General features: G+C 34.9%; 2 protein-coding genes across 4 annotated transcripts in view; one reads left to right on the top strand and one right to left on the bottom strand.

Moving 5' to 3' along the window:
* Nucleotides 1–1,443: 1,443 nt before the first annotated feature.
* LOC107756655 (calpain small subunit 1) lies at nucleotides 1,444–6,450 on the bottom strand. The gene is made up of 11 exons (XM_016573854.1): nucleotides 6,225–6,450; nucleotides 5,778–5,836; nucleotides 5,653–5,683; nucleotides 5,383–5,475; nucleotides 3,492–3,549; nucleotides 3,291–3,355; nucleotides 3,118–3,186; nucleotides 2,516–2,594; nucleotides 2,193–2,309; nucleotides 2,017–2,075; nucleotides 1,444–1,925 (listed from the first exon to the last, which is right to left on the bottom strand). Exons 2-11 carry the CDS (start codon nucleotides 5,822–5,824, stop codon nucleotides 1,899–1,901), a joined length of 645 nt encoding a protein of 214 aa, XP_016429340.1. The 5' UTR covers nucleotides 5,825–5,836; nucleotides 6,225–6,450; the 3' UTR covers nucleotides 1,444–1,898.
* A 1,181-nt stretch (nucleotides 6,451–7,631) lies between these two features.
* LOC107756677 (transmembrane protein 87A-like) overlaps nucleotides 7,632–13,977 on the top strand; it is a 15,533-nt gene continuing 9,187 nt past the window's right edge. For 2 of the 3 annotated variants that reach the window (XM_016573887.1, XM_016573879.1), the window contains exons 1-13: nucleotides 7,632–7,825; nucleotides 8,230–8,299; nucleotides 8,587–8,678; nucleotides 8,766–8,885; nucleotides 9,086–9,136; nucleotides 9,805–9,870; nucleotides 10,307–10,369; nucleotides 10,452–10,569; nucleotides 10,800–10,861; nucleotides 11,075–11,258; nucleotides 11,977–12,076; nucleotides 12,401–12,494; nucleotides 12,657–12,728. In XM_016573887.1, the coding sequence (XP_016429373.1) occupies nucleotides 7,688–7,825; nucleotides 8,230–8,299; nucleotides 8,587–8,678; nucleotides 8,766–8,885; nucleotides 9,086–9,136; nucleotides 9,805–9,870; nucleotides 10,307–10,369; nucleotides 10,452–10,569; nucleotides 10,800–10,861; nucleotides 11,075–11,258; nucleotides 11,977–12,076; nucleotides 12,401–12,494; nucleotides 12,657–12,728 (1,230 nt within the window). In that variant the 5' untranslated portion in view covers nucleotides 7,632–7,687. The remainder of the gene's footprint in view (nucleotides 7,826–8,229; nucleotides 8,300–8,586; nucleotides 8,679–8,765; nucleotides 8,886–9,085; nucleotides 9,137–9,804; nucleotides 9,871–10,306; nucleotides 10,370–10,451; nucleotides 10,570–10,799; nucleotides 10,862–11,074; nucleotides 11,259–11,976; nucleotides 12,077–12,400; nucleotides 12,495–12,656; nucleotides 12,729–13,977) is intronic. The other variant, XM_016573893.1, reaches the window with a different exon arrangement.

The following is a 13,977-nucleotide window of genomic DNA, read 5'->3' on the forward strand; positions in this document are numbered from 1 at the left end:
TGTTTTTGAAGAAACAACTGGAATCAAACCCACAATACTTTTATAAAGGGTAAACCACTGAAATGGTTAATGCAGACAAATTGTTAATTAAGTTTTTTGTTTAGATTCATGTTAGATTCATTAGCCTAAATTGAGCAGAATTTATTGCACCAATTTATGATGGGCTTTATAAACTTTACATTTTTCTTTTTATGTTTTGATTATTATTAGTCTACAAACCATTTACTGTTATTTGATTTGATTTGCATTATACCAGGAAGGCAGCAGAAATCTTGATTGATAATAGTCAACATTTAATACCTGAAAATATCAAACGAGTCTCTTAAAAAGGGTAAGATTTATTCATCTTATTGCATTCCCTGTATATTGCATACTGTATAATGTATTGCACTGATTTGCCCGTGGGTTTTAAACCACAGGTGGACATGGGCTTAACGAGGGGATTTCATTTGCTCATTGGTGAGAGACCGTTGTCCAAACACAATGAATGAATGAATGAATGAATGAAGCATTTATATAGCGCAATGGACAGTAGACTAAATCAAAGCAGAAAATACTATTTTCTTTCGAAATTTCCTTGTAAGTCCAACAGCAAAAGCAAATTAGTAAAAGCAAAATTTGACCTTATGAGCTGTAATAACATTGAATAATAATAATAATCTGTTCAAATGAAACATTTGATTTACTCCTTTTTTATATTTATATTATTTATATAATACATTGTAAATTATGTGTTTGTATATATATATATATATATATATATATATATATATATTTCTTTTGTGGAATTAATCTTAAACCAAATCACATGAAGCAAAATCTCTCAGATGATTATGTTATTATTTGCCTTCACATCTATATTACATGAATAAAGCTCTCAACCTTAGTAACAACGACCTAACAACCTTAATAACTTAATCATATCAGAATAAACTATAGGAGTGATGACAAAAATAACCTGAAAACGAATAATATCCCAACACAACAGCATTAACAGACGTCATATTCTCTGATATACTTTTAAGTAAGTTAGGTAACAAAAAATATCTAAAGTTTATTTTTCAACGAGATTTTCAAAAAAAATGATAAACAGCTTACCGTATGACACCAGTTACACGCTTAAGTGTTATTTTCCCTGAGGATGGCGCAATTAAGACAAAGCCGTTTTGTTCACCCACTCGCGCTCAACACCTGTGTTTGCTTGTCGATCTGATTTCAGCATCATATACTCAGCGGGAGCAGCCAGTTGTCTTCATCACAGGTAACTCCGAGCCCCGCCCCTTCGTGATGCCGATTGGCTGTTTTTGTAATCATTATCTTGCGCTGGGGATTTTAATTGGCTCTTGCAACTGCCAGTCATTTTCTATTTCACCCCCTGATGCGCACTTGCGTTGCTCAGAGCAACCGGTGTTTGCAAAAGTAATGAGTGGAGATCTGCTTTTGTATGTCCAAAACAAATAATGTTTATTTGAGCATCAGCATAATAACAGCAAAACCGACAGCTGATTCATGTTTTCAGTGATTAAATAATATGGTTCTGTAATGTTCTTAATAGCTATCATCTATTCTAAAACTATTCTATTCTGAACATGGTTTTTAATCTATGGTTGAATGCTCTTTGTAAATGTTAAAATAACAGTCATGGAATAAATGAAAAGGACACAAATGGAATGGAATAAAATATGGAAATATGGCATAAACCAACCTCTAAAAATGCAAACAAGCGTTGCAACAAAGCTGCCACCTAGTGTAGAGGCACAGTATGATCATGCTGTCATAGCGAACAATGAAACCGATAATTATGTCAGTTATTAAAACAGAGAGACATTTGATAATGACAGGCCGCAAAGAGGAACTGACAGAACATAATCAAGATGGTGAAGAATATTATTCCTCATTCAGGAGTACATAGTCAGCTGCAACCACTGTAAGCAAAATACAAAAGAGTGTTATATAGGAGCTAAGTTAAGAGATGTTGTTTCTTTGTGTTCTTTAATTATACTTCACATACAGTACCTCTTGAACGTCGACTTTAATGGTGCCATTGCTGTCTTTATCAAGTGTCTTGAAGGCACCTAAAACAACAACAACAACATTAGCAAGGCAATTCATGCTGAATTGAATCGCTGAGTTGTAAAAATACTGAGCCTATGATGAAAGAATAAAGAGAGCAAAACAATCTGTCAACGTACGACACATAGCATCCAGGCGCACAAGACACCCAATATAATTGTCGAAATCCATGTTGCCATTTTCATCACTATATCGCCGGATGATCAACTGGAAAAGCTGGTCATTGAGTGGGAACCCTGAAAGAGGGAAGAGAAATTACAAATTAGACCAACAAACTATATTATTCTATTCCAATCTGACTTGTTGACTGTGAATAATGACTGGTAGATATACTAGCATTTTTCCACAATACTGAAAAAAAAAAGCACATAGAGGACTTCAGCATGCCTTTTAAAAATGGCAACACAAAGTGAACCACTTCAGTTCTGACAACACTACTCACCTGCTGCTTTGAAAGCTCCAGGTAGCTCATTAGACCCAATCACACCAGAGCGATCGGCATCAAAATTCTTGTAAATGCCCTTGTATTAACAAAAACAGATTGCTCAGAAACATTTATGACAGTGAAGGGAAATCTATTGGATGCATCAGAAAGCTAAATATACTAAGTTGCAAACTCACTACTAAAGCAATTAAATAAATAAATGAATCATGATGCACATCAAAGTTTTGTAAGACAAAATACTCCCCCAAACATAAATTTTGTATAATATAAAATAAGTAAGGGATAATCAACGGTTTGCCGTGCATTAAAGGATTTTAAATACATGACGTGGAGGCCAAGAACCACCCGATGCGAAGCACATTTAAAATCCTTTAATGCACGGCAAGCCGTTGATTATCCTGCTTATTCCATGGTCATTTGCCAACATTGACAGTTTAAAGCCGTTTATGATGTTAGCAGCGCAATCGGAAGGGTAAAAATTATGGTTATTTTCGTCAGTTACAGCTCATTAGCTCTAGCATTCTGCCCGCTTCAAATCAGATACAGAGATGAAATAGTAATAAGAAATAAATGAATAATAAAATTAACCGTGTTTGTACCTGCCATCTTTTGATGTTATTCCAAAGATACTTGAATTCCTCAAATCCCAGTTTTCCAGTGCTGTCACTCTGAGAGCAGACCGTTAAGGATAAACCGACGTACAGTATGTGCAGTTATTCACAAAATGTAATACCCAGCCCCTATCTGTTAACATTTTTATATTGAAGGATACATCCATTACTGCCACCATGCTTCTGCAGGACTCAATAGTGAAACCATCTGTCTTCAGGTCACCATCTACAGGTAAAAATAAGGTAATAATAAATAATAAAAATAAGTCTAATAATCTTATTAGAATCTTTTACATAATTGCTCATGGCTCATTTGTATATATATATGTGTGTGTGTGTGTGTGTGTGTTAAAGAAACTCACGTTTGGAAATAATCTTGTTAAGCATGTTCATCAGTTCATTGGGGCTCACTTCCATGTCCTATGATGAGAGTAAATGAATGAAAGATGTCAGAACGATTTAATTTTAAAATCATTTACAGAGACTAGCAATGTCTAAAACACAGAGACAGAACATGAACTTGCATGTAAAATATGTATTTTATATCAGTAGTTCTCAAACCAGGACGGCAGGGACAGGAGATGACTTAAATTAATTTATGATTATACATTTAGCATATGCTTACAAATGAGGAGTACAACATGTGATTTATCATAAGGAGGCAATAACCTGAGAAGTGCAAGCAATTCAAAGTTTCAAACATTTTCCAGAAGAGTAAAAGCATAAAAAAATAATTTTTGGTAACACTTTATTTTAGAGTCTCTTAACTAGTTGCTTATTAGCATGCATATTACTAGAATATTAGCCATTTATTAGTAGTAATTAAGCACATATTAATACCTTATTCTACATGACCTTATTCTACATCCCTAATCCTGCCCAATACCTAAACTTAACAACTACCTTACTAACTATTAATAAGCAGCAAATTAGGAATTTATTGAGGCAAAAGTCGTAGTTAATAGTGAATAAGTGTTCCCTATTCTAAAGTGTTTCCGAATTTTTTTTTTCTCTGCAAGATGCAGTTAAGTGCTCATGGAAGAGATTTGTTTCTTGAATATTGTCAGTCTTTAACTGTGCAGATAACCTACCAGGAATTAATTTTTCATAACTGTAGTTAATTTAATAAATGAATTAACACATAATTAAAATGCTAAAAGCACACCCACAAAACAATATGTAAAATATTTTTATACCCTCAATAATTGTTTTTATTGAAAAACATACAGAATCTAAATCTGAAATCTTATAGAATCGCAAAATTAATTGAGTTTAATTTCAGTCAGTTCAGTCAATTTATGTTAATGAAGTTTTGTAGAAGTATTGTCATAATTACAGTAGAAATACAGTGGAAATATTTCAAATAATTACAATTTTGTGTTAGACAATGGTATTGAGGACAATTTTGGCTTTTGTGTCAAAACGGTTGAGAACCACGGTTTTATTTAATAGTGCAAACTGCAAACCATTGTGTGATAGGAAAACTCACTTACATGATCTCTCTAAAAGCGTAAAAAGGAAAGAGTGCTCTCTCTAACTTTAAAGAGCACTCCTGCATCTAATGAATCCAATACTCCAGTAAAGCAGGCTTCCACGCCCATCTATGACTCAACACAAACCAAACCCATCGAGACAGTCTACTTCACAATGGCAGGAATGTGAAAAAGAGGAAGATCCAGTCATACTTCTTGCCCCTGGACTAGTTTAGCTTGGTTTAACCACACCCATGTCAGTTTGAAGATCAGTAACTCTGAATAATATATACAAGCCTGTATCATGGCAATAAACTGTTCTGAAAACAGAGGGAAAGCCTTGCTGGGTGGAGCGAAGTGATGGAATGTAGGCAATGCCTGTGGAAGTTGTGGAAGTTTCTGGTTTGAAACCAGAACATCTGATGAAAGCGTTCAAGTGTTTGATTTGGAAAAAATTGTATTGTATTGTATTGTATTGTAGTACTGTAGGTATTATAGTCAAGACTCAAATACCTTGATAGGCCTTTGTATGCAGGTGTAGGGATCATTTGAGGGGTACGGGAGAGTACATTAAGACCCAGGTTATAGAAGAGGAAATTTAATCTCCCCAAAAAAGAGAATGATGAACATAGAAACTTCCTAAAAGTGAATTAGGCTCCTGACTGAACACAGACTGTTTAAACGGCATCACAGGGTCATTCAGACACTGCAATAAAATGGAAATTAAAAACAACATTGAAAGAACAGATAAAAGGTCTGCGGCCATGGCAGGTGTACTCACATCCCCTGCAAGTTGTTGAAACACCCTGCGAAACTGCCTCTCTTCATCGGTTTCATTCTGGTTTGCATATGCAAGTGGTCTTTTGGGAGGAGGCTGGAAGAACAGACAAGTGAAGTACTGTGATAAGTACATTAAAATTTTTCAAGGCAAGAATTCAATGCACCACTTATTTGACTTCCTGGATTTGCCAAAGTGCTTAATGACATGGCACACCTCAACCATTCAACACTATGAAACATAAATAAATAAATAAAGATTATGCAAACTTACAGGGTCAGAAGGAACAAATTGGTCGACGTTGCTGTGTTGCATGAAAAAGGAAAAAAGATATCGATGAATTGTTGAAAATGTATATGTTTTTATTTGGACAAGCAGTAGTGAGAGTACAGGCTTACCTGACAACATCTATGAGCCCTTTAATAAGTTTGTTGGCCAGAAACATCTTGAGAACACTCTGAACAAATGATTAGACATGATTATGCCAGTTTTTTATGTCTGTATCTAAATATAGTGCAAAAGATACATATATGACAATCAGCTCACTACAACTCCTTCAAAAGACTATTTATGGTATTTACCTGTAGTTACTATGGTATTTTTCTCTTGACGGAATAATGCACTGAATAAACAAACATTTTCTGCATTATGACTGTCAGCACTCTACAGTCGAGTTTATATGAACACATGAATTGTAACGCATGAGGTTTATGCCGTTGTCTTGGTTTAACTACTGTAAAATCAAATTTAAAGTTACAGTTTAGCAGGCCGTTGTGGTTTAATCCTGACGCACACCAGGAATGGGCAATGTTTTCCATTTAAACTACGTTCATATGAGAACTTACCAGAACAAAGGCGCTGAATAGGTCCACCGGAAAGGTACAGAGGAAGAAAAGACCAGCTGCTCAGGTAAACAGATAAAAGTAGAAACAGTTTCCCAAAGGCGTTCTGTTCTTTATGGATAGAGTAGCTCTCCACACCCAGTCCACTGATTTGTCAAACTCTGGGTCCTAAAACCAGCTAGCCAAGTTTCACAAACAACACTGCAGAGGTTTTGCGTCAGGACGTCAATTTGTAGGCTGACCGAAGGCTCGTTTGTCATGCCCATTTTATATAGGTATGTATTACGCGCCCTCTAGTGAGAAAATGTTGTATTACATTCTCCATGTTCTTAAATATTAGTATGTAGAATTTTAGAAACAGCACTTTTTGATTTATGAATAAAATAACTTTTAACTGTTGTAACATTCATTTAGGTCAACAGCTCTGTACACACACACACACACACACACACACACACACATATACACACACATACACATACACTTACACATACACATACACTTACACATACACATACACATACACATACACATACACATACACATACATACATACATACATATATGGTATTTGTATTGTTTGATTTTTGTGTTGTTATTTAATTAATTAATTAATCAATTTTTTTATAATTATTATAATATGTATTATATTATTTATAATAATTATTTAATTATTATAATTATCATTTATTTTTACTGCTTAATTAAGTTAAAAAGACATAAAATATAGTATGGAATTACAGAACTTTTAAACTGATTGTTCCGTTATATTGTGGTATAAGATACGAAAATTTAACAATAAAAGTATTCAGTGTTCAAGACTTTTCTCACGGCACTTCTTTTTTCCACTTCAAGCATTGCATAAATGCAAGTTTACTAATAAAAAAAGCTTTATGGTTTTGTTGACTTAAGAATGAACAAAGACAGCATTACAGACTTTATGAATGAGAAAGCTATAAAGACTTTTATAAAAAAAAGACTTTTACTTTTTAAAATATATTTACACCTGCTTGTACCCTTATTCTGATTTTTGTATTATTACTTTTATACTGTTTTGTACTTTTTTAACATATAACACTCACAGGGGGATACGTACAACACAAATATTATTAAAAAAACAAAACAATATGTGACTTCAGTTGACGCAAAGCAAAAAAAGCAACAGAATACAAAACACAGTGGTAATCTACTAAAATAATTAGGCCTAAACAAGTGGATAAAAATAAATATAAACAGATAAACAAATAAATAAAAACTTAACAAAAAAAGTGGATAAAAATAAATATAAACAGATAAACAAATAAATAAAAACTTAACAAAAAAAAAACATCTAAATGTGTTTTTGTAGTTGTTCTTTTTCTCCCCCCTTGTTCTTCCCTCCCACCAAGTGACGTCGAACAGGATGTAGATTTGCACAGGGAAGTGTAGCTCGCGCACAAGTTGGAACGTCATCTGCTTCCTTAACAATGGCGACTGTCACGACCGTATCATTGGTATCGGCAAGACTCAGAGGAGTACTGCTTGTTGTCATTCTTCATTTTGTATTAATACCACCGCTGACTGCTATATCAGAGCCGGGAAATTGGGTCCTGGATGTGGATAATGTAAGTGCATCCCCACCTGCAGTATCCAGGCTAAGTGAAATCTTGACGCTCGTGTTGTGTCTTCAGAGTCATGACAGTCCGTTGTCTTTACACACACACCAGTTAACAGCTACTATAAATGAAGTTATTGAATTGAAGAATATGTAGAATATATATTGGGGATCGATAATATGATGTAATCTGCTTACAGTGAAAATGTGTCCTACGGGATGAGGCTAAGCTAGGCAGTAGCTTTACAGGATTTCTTAGTCTGGTCTTGCCTTAATATAGCTGATTTCATTCTAATCTTTTTATTATAGTTACAAATGCATTTCTTGTGTGATATATGAGCATGAGGTATTTCATTTTTAGGGTGATTAGTCAGATCATGAAATTGTGAGAATCCTCCTTTTTGTGTGTCTTAGGAAGGTGCGAAGCAAAAGTTCTACTATTTTCCGAAGACAATGTTCAATAATACTTTAATTGAAATAAAATGTGAGTATGCTCTTTACTTTTCTTACATTTTTTTTCTCCAAATTTTCTCTAACACTGACAGGCTATTTTTTATTCAAAATTTTAAATTTAATTTTAAAAAATTTTCATTTGTTTTCATTCGATTGTGAGTTTTTTCAAAGTAATTTAATCCAGTTCATCAGTGAATGCCATGCTTTGGCTGCTCTGATTATTTTTTGTATTCATATGCTGTATATATTTCAGTGCTCAATGAAGCGTGTGCTGGTCCTGTAAACTTGACTTGATTATTATTTATGTTCATATTTCAGTGCTCAATGAAGCGTGTGCTGGTCCTGTAAACTTCACTATAGCATGGTATTTGCGGAGTTCTCCTTGCTACGATGAAGTGTTTGGACTTGATGTAAGTTTGTTTTTTCTAAAAAGTGCTATTTTTGAATTTGAAGTGAACAGCAGTTTAATATGCACAATTCTCTTTTCTTCAAAAAAGCCTGAATCAGCAGCACTCTATTTTAACAACAACTATGTACAGCGCGAAGGAAGCAATGGGTTGTACATATACCACGAGTATGAGCCTATAAAGTGTGAATCTAGTATTCCTGGAAATAAGGTACATGCCATCTTCACTCTCTCGTGCATAACTTGTTAAATGAATGTACATTTTGTCACTGTGTTGATAAACATAAAACAGTTTGCATTTAGCTTTAGTTTGTATTTTTTAGTTTAGTCAGGTCAAACAGGTCTGACAAATTAACACGAATGCCAAAAGATCTGTCATTGAGGTTTTTTTTTTTTTATTGGACTCCCCAGCTTGCAGTAGAAAACTTTGATCATCCTAAACGGCTGACATCAATGACTTCGGTAAGTTGAACTGATGCTTTTAAACCACGGTTTTTTCAGGGTCAAAAATGGTGGTAGCGTGTGTATATAGTCATCCACATGTGCAAAATTGATTGAGTACATAATTGAATTTAATAATTAACATATATCTATATGAAATTTTGATTTGAGAAGATTATATGAGAAGAAAGAGACTGTGGAGGGATATATGAAACTAGGACAGCTAGCTACGTAGGAAATCTGTTGCCTAATTCAGCTGCACAGAATGCTGTGATTGACCAATCAGAATCCAGTTTTCCAAAGAGCCTTGTAATTGGAATTTCATCTGTCGGTCTGATTATCTGACACAGATTCTGTCTGTTTTATTGTTAACTTAAATAGCCAAAGCTTAAACAATCAGCAGACTTTGCTGTTCATTTGAATGTCTGGTCTAACCAAGCATTGGTTCTTTTGAGTGTGTGTCCAGGGTCACCTTTCATAAACATATTGCTATTAAACTAGTAATCCTGCATAGATTTTGTCCAGTGGGGAAGGAATTGCGAAATGGGAAATGACAATGCCAGAATCATTTTAGAGAAAAAATGTTTTTTATTTATAAAAAAATATATTTTTTTAATTACTGCAATCCAAAATTTTACTTGCTGTATAAAACACCTTTGGAACATTGTCGGCTCTCTTTTGTGTTTCAGCCAACCACAAATTCACAAGGCAGACGAAGGAGGGACGCAGGGAAGACAGAAGGGCAGACAAAAGATGTTGGTTCATAATCTGTTTCAATATTTTTTTTAGGAATTCACTCAAAATGAAAAGTCTGTCATCATTTATTCACCCGCTAAACCTGTGAAGTTTTTTTCTTGTAGAACACAAAAGGAAATCTTTAACAGAATATCTGAGCTGCTCTCTGCCATACAAATAAAATCAATTGGAACTGGGGGCTGTCAGGCTTCAAAAAGGATCATAAACAATATAAGACATAATAAAAGTAGTCCCTATGACGTTTGCACTATATTCTGAATCTCCTGAAACCATTTGCAGTCATAGTCACCATTTACTTTCATTGTATGAAAAAGAGCAACTTATATGTTAATGAGAACAACATGAGAGTGAGGAAAAAATGACAATTCAGATTTTTGGGTGAATGACTCATTTTAATGCCCTGATATGATATGTTTCAAATGTTTGCATGATCAGGTTGCGGCAACAAACCCATCAAGTGCTTCAAAAAGCAAAGACTCTTTATCAGTGGAGACCTCAGTGAGTATTAAAGCACAGAATCATGATTCACAAAAGGTTTTTAAATTGGCTCTTTTTTTACATGCATGTCTTGTTGTTGCAGGAAAAACTGTCTAAATCACACACTGCAGTGGCACAAACCTGGGAAGACAGCCCTTATATGTTCATCATCAGAATTGAGGCAAATCCATCTGTCAAAGAATCAAAATCAAGCATAAAACGTAAGATTCTAATTAGACTTACCTTAACGGTAATAATGAGGTTTTATGTAGTGATAAACTATTGTGGAACTCTAAAAGCCAGATCTTTGATTATCAGCATAATGTCTTGTGAATGAGAACAACCTGCTTTGACATCAAAGGGGCCTTTTTAATGACCAGTTTTATAAGTAAATTAGCATTTATATTTAATATATATTTAATATTAATAGTTTTAAAAATATATTATACAGTGGAGGTCAGGATGTACGGCACCCATCAATACATCTCAGCATCTGAATGGCCATTGATGATTGTGAGTACACATTGTCTGTGTGTGTGTGTTTTCTTTCTTTCTTTATTTTAATTGTCTAACTGCAGTAGTTATTTAAGGCTTCATTTTGTATGTTATTGTAAATGTGAAAGTAGCAACAGCATTTTGTGCAGCATTTTGGGTGGTTCTTTCATTCACAAAGCTTCCAGCCATATTTTTGTTCTAATTGTCTGTTTCAATGCCCATTGTCTTCAGTTCTACATGGTGATGTGCATCATCTATGTGATTCTGGGCGTGCTGTGGTTGGCTCTCTCTGCATGTTACTGGAGAGACCTGCTTCGGATTCAGTTTTGGATTGGAGGAGTGATCTTCTTGGGCATGCTTGAGAAGGCAGTCTACTATGCAGAGTTCCAGAGCATCCGTTACGATGGCCACTCAGGTAACGCAACTCAAAAATGTGTTGTTAAAACCGGTTATATATATTTGTTCATTTCACAAACAACTTGAACTGAGACCCTACTGTGTGTCTGCAGCTGAAATTTGATATTTTGTATGTGTATTACAACATAATGCATTGGCAATTAAACATGAGATAATTTACTGCACTCAAAATAGGTTAGATTTTATGTCATGCATAATGTGACGAAACTGAAGACTGTTTAAAGGGGTCCTATTATGCTCTTTTACAAAGTCTTGATTTTGTTTTGGGGGTGTACTAGAACATGCTCTAATGCTTGGTGGTTCGAAAAACGCATTATTTTTCACATAATTTACATTATTAAAATACCTTTCTCCCCATCCTGGCACAAACGGCTCGATTAGTTCTGGGTTTTAATGAAGGCCCGCCTTTCGAAAAAAACCCAAACATACACACTACACACTGACTAAAATTAAAAAATTGAAAAAGCATAATAGGACCCCTTTAATATATCGTTTTTAATATTTTTATAATTCTGATAATCTAGTAAATGTAAAAATAAAGCTGCTTTATGGTTAACACAAAGGCAAACTGTTTTGATGTACATTATAGTAATCTGGTCTATTATATTAATAAATCCTGAGGCTTATGTTTGATGTGACTGATTGTGTAAATGTGCTGTGAAGCTTTGGTTACTATAGTGAATGCAGTCATTACAGTGCATTATTTGCATGTGTAGTTCAAGGTGCAGTGGTGTTTGCAGAGGTACTTTCAGCAGTAAAAAGAACCCTGGCTCGAGTACTGGTCATCATTGCTAGCCTTGGATATGGCATAGTCAAGTAAGTTGTTTTGAAGCAGTAATATATTGAGGCAGTTGAACAAAATGGATTAAAATCTAGTCTAAGTAATACTTTTATAAAGCAAGGATGCATTAAACTGATCAAAAGTGACAGTAAACACTTTACTACATTATTATAAAAAAAATCAAATCCTGAAAAAAATTTATCACTCTTTCCACAAAAAATAATAGCAGCATAACTGTTTTAACATTGATAATATTGAAAAATTACTTTTTAGACTTTTAATAACATCATTTGCTATAAGAGTAATCTTCAGCATAGTTCTATACACTTCTCATTCAATAACTCCACCTTTTGCTGCAGACCAAGACTAGGAGCATTGCTGCACAGGGTGGTGGGGGTAGGACTGCTCTACCTTATCTTCTCCATCATAGAAGGAGTACTGAGAGTCAACACGGTAAGGAGAGTCTCGCAGCTGAAACTGAACACACTATCACTACAAAATGAAAAATAGTGACCAGTGGAGAAACACGTCCACCTTTGTGACAAACCTCCTAATTTAACGAAATGATGATGCTGCACCAAATGTCATGTGAAGCTTAATGTTTCTCTCTCGCAGGAGCACGGTGGTTCAAGCAGGCTGCTTTGTGACATTGTTATGGCCCTCATTGATTCTTGTATTGTGTGGTGGATATCCTTTCACAAGTCAGTCATCTGTTAAGACTATGTATTAATTTTGTGCTGTAATTCAAGTGACTTCTGCATGGTGTAGATTGGGACAGATAGATGGAAATGAAAGTAGATCTAATGGGGTTGAACTTCTACATTTTTTTATTTTTGTATTGCAGTTACTAGTGCTTAAGGTTCACTCTGCGCAGTTATTTTTAGGAAGCCATGTTATGGAAATTTGAGTCTCTCTTTGCTCTTCTCAGTTTCTTTGGCTCATGTGATGGTAGTGGTGTGCAGCTGGCATAATGCTTTGTCGAATATCTTCTTTCTCCATTTTTAGTCTTGCCTCAAAGCTAGTAGCATGATCTACCTTTGTTGGGCTGAATGGTGGTTATGGTTTTGCAATGTGTGAGCAACTAGGGCTCGGCGATGTATTCAATATTAAAGGGGTCCTATTATGCTCTTTTACAAAGTCTTGATTTTGTTTTGGGGTGTACTAGAACAGGCTCTCATACTAGGTTGTTTGAAAAACACATTATTTTTCACATATTTTACATTACAACACCTCTCTCCCCAGTCTGGCACGAACGGCTCGAATAGTTCCTGTATCAAATGAAAGCCCGCCTTATGAAATACGAAATGTGCTGTGATTGGTTAGCTGGACCAGTGTGTGTTGTGATTGGTTAGCTGGGCCAGTGTGTGCTGTGATTGGCAGCACTCGGCGCCTGGTCGGGAAATGTCACGCCCCTTACCATAGCCATCTGCGAGCTTCAGTGTAAATATTGCGTCAATATCAAATCAATTTGAGCGTGTTTTAAACCCGGATGATTGTAACCACTCTAAGTTCGTCTGCCTTGGGAAAACTAGCGTGTCTCCGACATAGTGATAACACTCGTTGCCTTCTCTAGTGCAGCTCAACCAGGTCTCGTCCCATTCGTCGATATTTGTGATATCACAAATCCCGGAAAATATGCGTTGTAGTCCAAACGAGTCGTTCGTTGTAGTTTTTGAAAAGTGATTTCTGTTAAATAAAATATCTCCTTTTGAAGGGGACTTTGAGCTTTGTAACTTTGCAGATCTTTTTTATACTCAAACAGCAACATTACAGACTAACTAAAGTCGAAAAAGTGAAAAAGCATAATAGCACCCCTTTAAAACAGAACTGAAACTACTTTACTGTGTGTGTGAAATGTGCCAAACAAATAAACTTGGGTTCATGTAACTCTCTTATTTGGTACAAATCTAAATGTGTGTTTTTTTTTTTTTTTTTT

Source organism: Sinocyclocheilus rhinocerous, unplaced genomic scaffold, assembly GCF_001515625.1.
Source record: "Sinocyclocheilus rhinocerous isolate Xijiao unplaced genomic scaffold, SAMN03320098_v1.1 scaffold1152, whole genome shotgun sequence".
Lineage (NCBI taxonomy): Eukaryota > Metazoa > Chordata > Actinopteri > Cypriniformes > Cyprinidae > Sinocyclocheilus > Sinocyclocheilus rhinocerous.